General features: G+C 39.7%; 1 protein-coding gene across 1 annotated transcript in view; it reads left to right on the forward strand.

Moving 5' to 3' along the window:
• The window catches only part of SLC44A1 (solute carrier family 44 member 1), a 152535-nt gene extending 141443 nt beyond the window's left edge, over positions 1–11092 (forward strand). The window contains exon 16 of the mRNA XM_054726933.1: positions 10389–11092. Coding sequence (XP_054582908.1) covers positions 10389–10403 — 15 coding nt within the window. The 3' untranslated portion in view covers positions 10404–11092. The remainder of the gene's footprint in view (positions 1–10388) is intronic.
• Positions 11093–13373: the final 2281 nt, after the last annotated feature.

Consider the following 13373-nt stretch of genomic DNA (forward strand, 5'->3'; position numbering starts at 1 on the left):
CAATACCTGGCAATGGTTCCTCTGGCTTTCAGAGAGGTGGTCTGGGAAATAAAATGCACTAGTATTTTGTGAACCAGGGCTGTGAGGATGGAATACATTGCTCCATTTACTGAACGCCTACGCAAGAGTGAAGGTGACTGAACGGTGGGCTTTATGTGATTCTCTCTTTCAATCCTTATAAGAATCTTGAGATGTAGGATTGTTGCTCCCATTGAAAGATGAGGACACAATGACTCGGAGAACTCAGGAAACTATTAGAGGGCCGAGGGCCTCTGGGAAGTTACTTATGGAAGCATTTAACCCACAGTCATTAACGGAGCTCTGGAGTCCAGTGCTTCACGTCATAGCCCATGTTCAGAGACGAGAGCAACAACACGCGTAACCGAGTCTTGCGTTAGGTTCACAATACTGCAGGAATCTCTTTCTATTTCCTTCGGCACGCAGGCGCGCTGTCACCGTTTTCCAGCCTTGTGTAGGGCCTACAGGAAGTCTTCGGGAACTAGCAGTAAATGGCGTTGTGCACGCTGAAGTCTTCATTCGGTGACAGGTGTTGGGTTGGACTCTCCTATCTGAGTTACAACAATAAGGAAGCCCACCAGGGCCTGGCTTCACTCAAAGTCAGAGTCAAACCTAGAAATGTAGGTGCTCAGGCTAAGTAGTGTGACATCTACCCTCACATCAACAGGGTGGGGGCTGGCCCTAGTGTGCACAAAGGGGCCTCATGCTGGGCACTCCCGCCCTGCCCTGGGGTCTCCTGCCCCACCTTCTCTATCAGCTGCCCTGAGACAGACCCCTGGCCAGGGCAATCCTGCCTCGTGACCTGGAGAGGGAATGCAGCCGTTGTCTAAGAGGGTAACATTGGCATAATATTTTAAAAGCTCGCTGTAAAATCATACCCTCAAAATTATAGTTCCTTGGGGGCAAAGCCTGGTCTCAAGAGTGCTATCTGTGGACTGCACAAAGGTCAATGTTTGTTTCTTCCAAATTCTCCGAGTGGCATCACCAACCTTAATGAAAAAGGGATATTAATGTATTTGGCCTGATACAAAGTAGAAGTGTGTGAGTAGGATATCAAAGTCATCCAATTCGAATTCCAGAGTCTTCCAGAGGTTGTCCTTCTCCCCAGTCATTTCCCAGCCCTCAACAAGAAACAGCTAGACAGGCCCCATGTAGGACGTAGCAGATCCTTGACAAAAGTTTTGTTACTGAATGGACAAAGGAAAAGTAGGAGGGAGGAAAAAAAAGAAAAAGAGGGAGGGAGACGTAGAAATTCGGCATTCAAAATCTACCCCAATTGTGAGGAAACAGCTAGCTCTTTGGAAAGTTATTTGGCAATGTGTATTAAAAATCTAAAGAATGTGCACATCCGTTAAACCAGCAATTCTGTATTTAGAAATTAAGGATGTGTGAAAAAATTCTGCTGTAAATCAGAGTATTGTTCTAATTGTAAAATATTGCAGTCAACATGAATGTCCAACAACAGGGAATAAGGTCAATAAATTTTGGTACATCAATATCCATTCTTCCCCTGGTCTTCCCCATGTCATAAATCGCACCACCATTGAACCAGTTGCTCAAGCTGGAGATGTAGTGTCCTTTAAATATTTCCCTCCCTCTCTTTCAACCTATCATCCCAAGTCCTATCATTTTCCAAAATATACAGGGAGTCATCTTATAGATGTATTAACTTAAGCAGACGGCATTGAGTCTAAAAGCCAATGTATAAAGAAGAAAGGAATATTTTCAAGAGTTTTACTCACCACGGATACAGAAGAAATGCATCATTTAAGTAGCCAGGTAAGTGGGTGCTGATGACTCCACCAACATCATGGAAGGTGAAGTTAATTTAACTGAAAGCCGTAGAGAAAGGAAGAATTAGAAAACAATGATATAGGGTTGTACACATAAAACATGTATATAGTACTATACTTTATGGATGATTTAAGAGATTTTTCTAAATTAATTTTAACTAGATGTAGTCAGTACCACCTTAATAACCTCAGCATCAGGGTCCTCACTCTTGCCCTTCTCCCTCTGAACCCTTTACAAAGGGCAAGGAGTTCCTGGGGCTAAGGGGCTGTGCCTACCCCAGGTCCACCTCTTTTCTCCAAGACCACACTGGAGAATCCCAGGTCCCTGGAACTCCCTTCTCAAATAAGATCTGCACGGGTCTTTTCTCCAGGCACTTTCTCCTTAGGTGGATCCTGGCCATGGCACGTGGTGTGGACTGGGGCTTGAACCAGTGGGCTGAAGTGTCCACAGGTGAGCGCGAGAGAGAACTCCAGAGCAAAAGATGGGAAGAGGATGAAAGCAGGGCCTTCCATTCATCTTCTTGCTTCAGACCTGCAACTGTTAGCAGCCATCCTGGATGCAATGTTTACTGCCAATTCTCTGAACTAGCCAACTCCCTCACTCCATCCTATCCAACTATAATTACCACTACACTACTCCAACCCCCCTCCCCATCTCTCATCTGAATTATTGCTGTACTTCCCTATCTAGTCTCCCATCTTACACCCTTGCCTTCCAATCCCTTCTCCTGCTCAGAACAAGGCAGAGTGAGCTCTCTAAAATATAAATCAGATTATGCCACTGCCACAGACTGAAAATGCAGTGTACACTATTTGCCATGCCATAGAAGCCCTCCAGCTTCATGTGCCTCAGCCTCACTAAGCGTGAGCCTCTCTGACCATCTTGCTGTTTCTAGGAATGTTTCCACCTCAGGGCCTTCACGCGTGCTGCTCCTTCTTCCTAGAATGTTCTTCCGTGTTCACATGCCAGATTCTTCATCCTTCAAGTCCAAACTTTCTCTTTTCTTTCAGACAGTCTTTCTGCAACCACCTTGTGCATCCTATTACTTTCTGGCTAACATCCTGTTATTTTCCATCATGGCATGTCATTACAAAACAGGCTTCTCTCTTCACTTGTCCCATTTATTTGCTTAATGCCCCATCAAATTGTAAGCACTGTGTTTAATAATGTATATACTAGAACTTAATACTTGAAAGTATGTGTGCAATTAATATAACTATATAATGGGATGCCACTTAGTCAATAAAAACAATGTTTTCTACGGGTATTGCTGGCACAGAAAACTTGCACATGACAATTTTAAATGAAAAGAAAGGGCACATAGTAATATAATCCCATTTTTGTTTTAAAAATTGTGAATACATACTACATATATGTTTATACATCTGTTACACATAGTATATGTGTGTGTTTAAAAAAATCTGGGTTGGGAAATTATTAGTGTGGTTTATTTTCTCAATTTTGCTTTTCTTTGTAATGAGCACATATTTTAATGTTTATAACTCAGTAAATGCACCCATATGGTACAAAACCATCACAGTGAATAGCGTGTCACATTACTGGGCAGCCATCCAGATGTCCTGTAGGATCGGCATGTTGAGCCAGGGTGTGGCACATCCTTCAATAAAATGTTAGGCACCCATTAAAAATCATTGTGAAGAATGTCACTGCGTGGAAAATGCTAATTACATAACATTAACTTGGAAATTAAAAGGAGAATATTTGTATAATTCAGCCTGTCCATATAAATTACTTTAAAATAAAATCCCAAAATCCCTGGGATATGTAATACATCACTAATTCCACAAGGTGGCAATATCATAGTTATTAAGCAGTATTGGGGAAATTTTCAGGGGTGCATTGCATTGTTTCTAACATTATTTTTGCTTAATTATATTTTAATCTTAGTTATATTTGATCTTTGATTTACATTGACACTTGCATTCCTTTTAAGTCCAGGGAATATAGAATGTTTTATGGGTGTGTGTGTGTGTGTGTGTGTGTGTGTGTGTGTGTTTAAGTATAAATTAAATAATTCCTCTGACTGGAGAATGTGAAGGTCTCCACCCATTCATTTTTGCTTCCTGAATCTTTTCCATTTTCAAAAATAATAATCAAATAATATTGTTATTTCTTGAAAAACTTTTATTGTAGGTCTTCGTGCTGCGTCTTTATATACATTACCTTTTTTACTCTGCAGAGTAGATGTTATTCTTCCCATTTTACAGATGAGAAAACAGAAGCTAAGGGAAGATTGATAATTCACCCAAACTCAATTATTTTTTGCCAGAGCCTGAATTCAAGCCTAGTCTTTGTAAAGAAACTGTTAAATGGATAAATAAAAAATAAGCAAATAAATAAAATGACTATATAGAAATAAATGAGTGAGAGAGTAGTGTGTGTGTGTGTGTGTGTGTGTGTGTGTGTGTGTGTGTGTGTATTCATCTATCTACTTGTATCTACTGTCTATCTAATCCTGGTCATATTAAAAAGAAAAGGTTATAGTAAATAAGATACATGTTAAATAATTCCTATCTTCTTTTTCCTCTTAAATAACATTTGAGAATTTCCCCCATGTTATTAAAAATTCCTTGGAAACAGAACAGAAAAGGTTATGGTAAATATAACCTATATGTTGTTGTATAATGATAGTAAGACCTATATTGAAATAGATTTATAATATTCTTTCATTTGAATGTACTATATTTTATTCAGTCTTTCTCCTATTTTTGAATATGTCAATTTTCTCCAAAATTAGGGGGTTATTAATGATCATCCCTGTATAGAAATCTTTGTTTATATCCCTGTCCATTATTAAGGATACATTCCTAGAACTTAAATGACTTATCAGACCCCAAAAATAGAGTATGAAATTTTCATTTTAAAATATGCAAACCATTTTTCCAGAAAAGAGAGAAAAACTATGCTGCATTTCTCTAACTGAAATAACTAATTTATGATTTTTGCATTTTTCCTGCTAGATTTATATATCTATATTTATATAATATGTATCCAGATATATACCTATTTTCAAAGAGTTCATAATAAGACATACATACTCAGAAACTTTCATATCCTGTCCTTGTCAATTAACATTATATAACATTATATATGATATATAGTAGGCATGTTTCATATCATTAAATATTCTTCAAAAAGATGAGTTTTAATAGTGGATTTAATTCTCTTATATTAATTAAAATTTTAGATTATTTATAATATTTTTGTTATTGTAGAGAGATATTTGTCACACTGTGGCTTATTTCCTTAAGAGAGACTCTGGAAATGGTATTACCAGAGCAAAAGGTAAATATATGAAGGTTGATACATATTGCCAATTTGATCTTTAGAAATGTTCTACCAATTTTCATGTGCATTAAAGTCTATGAATATTCACATTTTCCCACACCAGGCAGATACTCATGACATCATTCTCATTCACCTTTGATAGCCCTAAAGGCTAAAGATAACAATCCCTTATTTTCATTTTCATTTTTTTATTAGTGAATTAAATATTTTGCAATAATTTATCAGCACTTTATATTTCCTCTTCTCTAAATTCTCTATTCAGGTCTTTTGCCAATTTTGCTATTGAAATATTGCTGCTTTTCTTACTGTTGGATAAAACATTTTTATATATTAGGGATATTAAAACCTTTTTGGTCACATTATAACAAATACCTCTGTGAAATTTGTCTGTAAATTTTGTTAGTTATATTTTACCTAGAGATGAATTAAATTTTATGATAAACAAATTGATAATTTATTTGTGTTTTTTGCCCCTTTTTTGTTTAAAAGTCTTTCCTTAACCTCCTAAATCAATAGAAGACCTATATTTTCTTCTGTTCCCCACCCCACCCCCAATTTTTTCTTTTTAAAATTGAGGTATAATTTATGTTCTACTTTAATGGTTTATCTCTTTCATTTTTCATATTTATTAATAGTTGGAAATAATTTTGTTATATAATGCATAGTGAGACCCATATAGAATATTTAACACTGACCCATGCATCTTACCTGTCACCTGGTGTGGGTAGGAGATTGACATCTTCCTCTGAGACAGGAGGATCAAAGAAGGAAATGCATCTGAAAAGAGGGTGGAAATCTGATCAATTGCAAGAGTCTCCTTAGAGACAAATTGACAAATAAGGCCCAAATTCCAGTCCAAGTGTGGCTTCAAGAATTTGAAGCCTAGACAGGTCAGCATGGCTCAGTGGTTGACTGTTGACCTATGAACCAGGAGGTCATGGTTCAATTCCCCGTCAAGGCACATACCTGGATTTCGAGCTTGATCCCCATTCTGGGGCATGCAGGAGCAGCTGATCAATGATTCTCTCTCATCATTGATGTTTCTATCTCTCTCTCCCTCTCCCTTCCTCTCTGAAATCAATAAAAATACCTTTTTGTAGAAAAAGAATTTGAGCCCTTACCAATTTGGCTCAGTGGATAGAGCGTCAGCCTGCGGACTCAAGGGTCCCAGGTTCAATTCCGGTCAAGGGCATGTACCTTAGTTGCGGGCACATCCCCAGTAGGGGGTGTGCAGGAGGCAGCTGATTGATGTTTCTCTCATCGATGTTTCTAACTCTCTATCCCTCTCCCTTCCTCTCTGTAAAAAAATTAATAAAATATATTATTTTTAAAGAAAAGAAAAAGAATTTGAAGCCTAGGAAATTTTAGGTAGATAGAACCCCATACACCATTTTAGCATCCTTAAAATAATCTGGTAAATATTTATTGAGTCCCTGTGCACAATAAAGCAGCTTTGATTTGAGTACTTTTTTTTTTTTTTTCTGGCGTAAACTGTTAGCAAAGTTACCAAAAACAACAAGCTGATTATATAAAAATTACCATTTTTTTTATAGGTGAAAAAAGTTGAATGGCAGCTCTAGTTTTCCAACAGTGGATTTGTAACCCTTCTCTTTGTCAATAATTAGCTAGTAGGCCAACTTCCTATTCAGACCACTCCCTGTTTAAGGTAATAAAACTTTATTATATGTGCATAACAGAATGTTTGTCTTTCTGTTTCACTTTGTTGGGGGTCTGCAGGATCGCATAAAACTTATCCAAAATGAGTTTCAATTATTCATAGGCAATGTGTAAAGAAGTGGGTGAAGATAGTGATTTTCTGGGCCTGGTAGCTTTAGGAACCAAAGCTTTGTTACAATCCATATGGTTGACCAGAACAACCCAAGATGGCTCCCTCTCTTTCCCTTTACTGGTCTCAGGGATAGCACGGTATCACTTGTGTTGTGCCTGGTAACGTTAAAGCTCGATGACAGCTGGAACAGGAACCGTAGCCATGAGCCCTGTCAATCTGGATGGTATTACATGGATTTGTACATGTATAAAAAATTCATTAGCCATTCTTTAGCTAATGAAAATGCATTCATGAGCCAAAAATTAATTCATTAGCTTAAGATTTGGGCACTTTAAGTATATTTAAAGAATAAAGTTCTGCCCTAGCCAATTTGGCTCAGTGGATAGAGCGTCAGCCTGAGGACTGAAGGGTCCAGGGTTTAATTCCGGTCAAGGAATGAAGGTACCTTGGGATCAAGCCTCCAACGTACCTGAGTTGCAGGCTCAATCCCTGGCCCTAGTTGGCTGGTGCACGGAGGCAACCAATCTATTTGTTTGCCTCACACAGACGTTTCTCTCTCTCTCTTTATCCCTCCTCCCCCTTTCCCATAACACTTTCTCTAAAAATCAATGGGAAAATATCCTCAGGTGAGGATTAACAAAAAATAAATAAAGTTCTCCAGACACCACCATCTATTCTGAGGAGAGTGTTGAAAAACAAAACAAAATTTAATTGAGTACACTGGATACCAAACTGGCCGTGAATTGGGCGGCATCTCGTGCAGCAACTGGAAGGGCGCTCCAAGGAGTTGTATAAAATGGGAGGTTTTCACAGGAAGAGGAGTGGGAGGAGGGCGCTATTAACAAAAGAAAATGAAGGATTATTTGGGGCCTGGATATCTTTTGAGGGGTAGAGGGGTAAGAGAACTGGAGGGATTTTTGTTATGCAGATTGCTTCTTCTTTCTATTTGGGGGGAAGAAAATGGAGACTATATACTTCATTTACATTTGGCTTTTAAAACAGTATTTTAAAATTTTATAATAGGAGGAAATCTAAATGTACTGTGTTCTTCTGGATGGAAGCCTGGAACAGAAGATGGCATTAGGGAACATGAATGAAATCTGAATAAAGTATGGAGTTTAAACTATGTCATTGTATGTTCATTGGTTGTGACAATGCACCATAGTGATGAAAGAGGTTAGCAATAGGGGGAACGAGGTGTGGGGTACATGGGAACTTTCTATATTATTTTTGCAACTTTTCTGTAAACCTAAAACTATTCTAAAATGTAAAAGTTTATTTACATTTTTGAAAATTGGAGGAAAGAATGTTTATCTCAATCTCAGAAAAACCACAATTTTGGCAGAAGTCTAGTGTACAGGCCAAATGACCATAACTAAGCATCAACCGCTATCAGATGTCAGTCTAATCCCAGGTTCTGTTATTTTCAGTGACAGGGAGAAAAAAATCATGAAAGTTGAAACAGCATGTCAAAATGTGTAAAATCACAAAACATGGAGTGGATTAGACAGGAAAGTTTTTTAAAACATATTTTTAAAAATATACTTTTATTGATTTCAGAGGTGGAGGGAGAGGGAGAGAGAGAGAGAAAAAAACATCAATGATGAGAGAGAATCATTGATCGGCTGCCTCTTGCACGCCCCACACTAGGGATCGAACCCACAACCTGGGCATGTGCCCTGACCAGGAATTGAACCATGATCTCCTGGTTCATAGGTCGATGCTCAACCACTGAGCCACGCCGGTCAGCTGGGCAGGCAAGTTTAGATAAGCTGTTGTGGAAAATGGGAAGCCTTCATTTAACTTCTTGAGTGAGAAACTGATGTAGTGAGAGCAACAATTTAGGGATTAATTCTATAAGCAGTTTGCAAAATGGATTGAGGTTGGGCAGAAACTGAGACAGGTGATAGCAAAAAGGCAATAACCGACATGTGAAACCAAAGTTTCAATTCTAAAACCCTCAGCTGAAACTTACCGCAAAGGTTTCAAGCCATGTTATTCTGAGTGCCTGGTTTAGGCATCTGGGGACAAGCAAGGCCTATTGTGGAGATGGGCGTGTCAGGCGATCTTGGCCCAACTCCACTCGGTATTTGAATCATGGAACTACTTTTGGTGCCCTTGTTCCAAGGCCCAGCTCTCCTGGGGTCTTGTCACTTGTGCTTGTCCTGCAGCGGCCCTGTGTTTGTTTGATAGTCAAACTTGGGGGGAAAAAAAGGCTGCTTCTTTACTTTTAACCCATCCTAATGAGTTTTAAAAAACTTATTTGGAAATGATTTCAAACTTACAAAAAAACTGCAAGAATAAGAATACTACACAGAACAGCCACTTGTTACACCTAATGGTAAACATTTCTTTCTCTCTCTCTTTCTGTATATACACTGAGTGGCCAGATTATTATGATCTCTGAACGCATAATAATCTGGCCACTCAGTATATATATATTAGAGGCCCGGTGCATGAATTTGTGCATGGGTGGGGTCCGGCCATCCTGGCCAGGGGGAGGGGACATGGGCGGTTGGCCAGCCTGCCTGCTGGTCGAACTCCTGGTCGAGGGGACAACTTGCATATTAGCCTTTTATTATATAAGATACACACTGAGTGGCTAGATTATTATGCGTTCAGAGACCACAATAATCTGGCCACTCAGTGTATATGACTGTGTGTATATTTATGACACATATATGACTATATATGAATGTATGTAGATCTAATATTTTTGAACTATTTGAGGATAATTTATGTAGAGCATGGTCCTTTAGTACCAATGACATCATTGTGTAGTTCTTAAAAATTAAGATACCCCTTTTACAAACATCAGTGCGTTTACTCAGTCACTGTTTCTTGAATTGAACTGGCCTTTGGAAATACCCATTATTCTGGTCTGACCTGTCCCACTGCTAACTGAGTCACAGAAGTGAAAAATCCAAAGTTTCATTTGAATTTCAGGTTTGGGTCTTTGAAAGTAAACCATAGAATCAGATATTTCAGATTAGTTTTGAATTTTATTCATTATGTGTTTGACTCAGTGTTCAGCTATTCTAAAAAAACATCGTTGTCAAAGAATCGTCATATACCAAATAATGGCAAACACTAATCCAGCATTCATAACTATGTGTCAGGCAGTGTTCTAAGCACTTTATATTAATACATGCATTTAATCCTCACAACAACCATAGAGGAACATACCACGATTACCTTCATTTTAAACATGGGGAAATGCAGGCACAGAAGGTAACTAACTTGCCCACAAATAAATAGCTGATAAAGAGGTAAAATCAGGATTTGAACCTAGGCTCTCAGATATCTCTCTCGTGGTGTGTGTGTGTGTGTGTGTGTGTGTGTGTGTGTGGCCTTCTTACATTTCACAGTCTTTTCTCTAAAGATGATCCCATGCCATTTTTTGTTATCGATTGCTTCTCATTGTGTTGTGTTCCCTTAGGAGAGAAGCATTCATTTCCTTGATGTGTTTATTTTTCAGCTGAAGAAAAGGTGACTGGTCCCATGAGCCGGGAAGAATGAACTCAGAGGAGGCTGTTTATACAAGGTTCTCCCACTCACCAGCTGTTGAGAGTATGTGGATGAAGGGCAGGATCTTATTACTTCAATGGAAGCAATGGAAGCCTGCGACCATGTTCCCAAGCCACAAACAGGATTTGGCACAGTGGGGCTGCCTCATAAATAATTAATCAGAAGCCTCTGATACAAATCTGTCTTGCAGTAGCCTTCAAATTCCGTGTTGCCTCCTTCTCCAGCCTTGGGTACATTAAAGAGATCCCCTCTCCTTCTCACTCTAGTGCCAGTACTGGCCTGAAGGCTGGATCCACAGTGGAATTCTATTCATTCAGTCTGTGCCTCCCCTGTTTGAATGCCATTTGTAGGACCAACATGGGTTAGTAACTATTTATTGAGCGCCTGTTCCATGCCAATTATTAGGCTGAGTGCTTTACAAACATCTACTCCTTCCAAAAACTCTGTAAAGCCGCACCTATTGTCTCCATTTTGCCCCCGAGCAAATGGAGGCTCAGAGAGGTTGTGTGCTATGTCTAAGATCACACAGTTGGCAGTGTCAGGCTCAAATCTAGGTTGAAATTCAAAGCCCCTCCTCTTTAACATGATGCTTCGCCCATCACTATTCCAGAGATCATGAGCCCATCGTATTATCATTGGTCTTCCTCTCATAAGTGGAGGTGAGGCCGTGGTATAGGGGAAGTGTCTGAGAGAGAGGATTAAGGAGGCTGTAATTTTGCTACTGTTAATGAATCGTAATGTAAATATCTGTGTTTTCCGATGGTCTTAGGCTCTACAGCAGCGACCCACAGGTTGAGAACCGCTAGCAGGGTCACCTAAGACCATTGGAAAACACAGATATTTACATTACGATTCATAACAGTAGCAAAATCACAGTTATGAAGTAGCAACAAAAGTAATTTTATGGTTGGGGGTCACCACAACATGAGGAACTGTATTAAAGGGTTGCGGCATTAGAAAGGTTGAGAACCACTGCTTTAGAGGCATCGAAGAATCACGGAATTATTTTCTGAGAAAAATAACCCAATGTTCTTTTAGATCAGGGATTGATTAACTATGACCTGTGAGTCAATTCCAGCCCCAAACGTAAATAATGTTTTATGGACACACAGCCACACCCAATCTTGTATGTCCTATCTATGCCTGCTTTTTCTCTATGATGGCAGAGTTGCATAGTTGTTACAGAGACCATATGGCCTGCAAAGCCTAAAATACTGACTATATGGACCTTTCTGGAAACGGTTTGCTGATCCCTGTTTTACATGACTTAGGAAGGAAGCCAACAGTTTTCATTAAGGTCAATGTATTATTTTTCCCATTTGACTGAAAAACTACTTAAAGATTTATAATGCTACTTTAATCACTGTATTCTAATGGTGGTGGGTGGTGGAGTGGGGCGTGGGGAGAGAGGGAATCTAACCAGGGAAGGTTAAGGGACAGGGAGTAGAAGGGAGAGGTCTGGACCTCTGGGTCCCCAGCCAACTCCTCACCCCAGGCTCATCCCACTCATTCTTTCTTTTCCTCCTGCCAAATCAAGTTTCCTAAAATAACTCGTTGCTCATAAACTTGTAAGTGGCTTCCCACTTACCACATGCTCAAATCCCAAACCCAACCTGGAATTTAGAGACCTTAACAATCTGACCCCTACTAACCTCGCTCTCCACCCCCACTTTACCCTTTACTTTTTATCATAAAGTCATGCCAAATTCGAGTTTATATTTCAAAGCCAATGTACTTGTTCTTGATTCTTTTTTATGTAAGCAGGAAAGGAAATATGTCATATTTGTAGGTGGTGTATGTGACAATAGGAAACCAGGCCAAGCTTTCAGGAATGATGCCACTTCACCTATGGTAAAAGTTACAGACCAAGGAAATATGTATGAATGTATTACTTTTCTACTGTAGACATGGTCCAATTGCATTTCGGAAAACAAATTCTAAGGTTTTATTCTTAAATTGTAATATCGTAAGCTATCTCCCACGTTGCTATGTATTTTTCATAAAGATAATTTTTCGTGGTTGCGGAGTATTTCATCTTTTATACGTTCCAAAGTTTTCCTAATACTTCCCTGGCATTTGGGCATTGAAGGTGGCTGTTTCCATTCATTTCTCCTCCATTCCCTGGAATTGTTCTTACTGTTTCCCACCTTTGCTCAGGGTCCCATCTTCCCTTCCCATCTGCTTAAGTCCTACCCTTGTTGCCTAAGTCCTATCACCACCTTCCCTCTAGGGAAAAGTTCGGATTGACCTCCAGAATGAGGGATGGATTTCAGGACACTTGCTCCCCTAGGAAGCGCTGACATAGCACCGTCTGAACCTGACAGCAGTCATTGCCGTGCCAAAGGGCTCGCAGACACCGCTGCTTCCTGGCGCTGCACTCAGGAGAACGATTTACTTTAGAAAATAACAATACATAACTGACACACGGCAGGCATTATTCCAAGCACTTCACACACATTGTCATTATCCTCATGACAACGCTTTCAAGTGGGTATTATTAATACTTTCATTTTACAAATAAGAAAACTGAGGTACAGACAGATTAAAGTGACACAACTGTAAGTGGTATTTGAATTCAGACAGTCTGGAATCAGAGTCTGGGTGCTTAGCGAATGAAATAGAAGCGCAGTCAATTCCCTGTGGCCCTGTATCTCCCCAGTCTCAATCACCCAGTCCCAATCTAGCCCACCCCATTTTCAGAGGACATGCAGAGGGAGAGGGGCTGCGGAGTAATGGTCTCACCAGGAACACCGAGCCTGTTCCTCTGTGTTGGAGAGGGGCAAGAGGCCAGCATCCTTTCACAGTGAGATCATCAGGCTGATAAATCTGCTTTGTCTTGGTCGTTCTCTGACCAAGGGCATTTCCAGAGCCGAGGCAGGATGTGATGGGAAAAGCTGCATCTTTCAGACCTCGCTCATCTCAGTGTCTCCGGTGC

The sequence above is a fragment of the Eptesicus fuscus genome, chromosome 15 (assembly GCF_027574615.1).
Source record: "Eptesicus fuscus isolate TK198812 chromosome 15, DD_ASM_mEF_20220401, whole genome shotgun sequence".
In the NCBI taxonomy this organism is placed as follows: domain Eukaryota; kingdom Metazoa; phylum Chordata; class Mammalia; order Chiroptera; family Vespertilionidae; genus Eptesicus; species Eptesicus fuscus.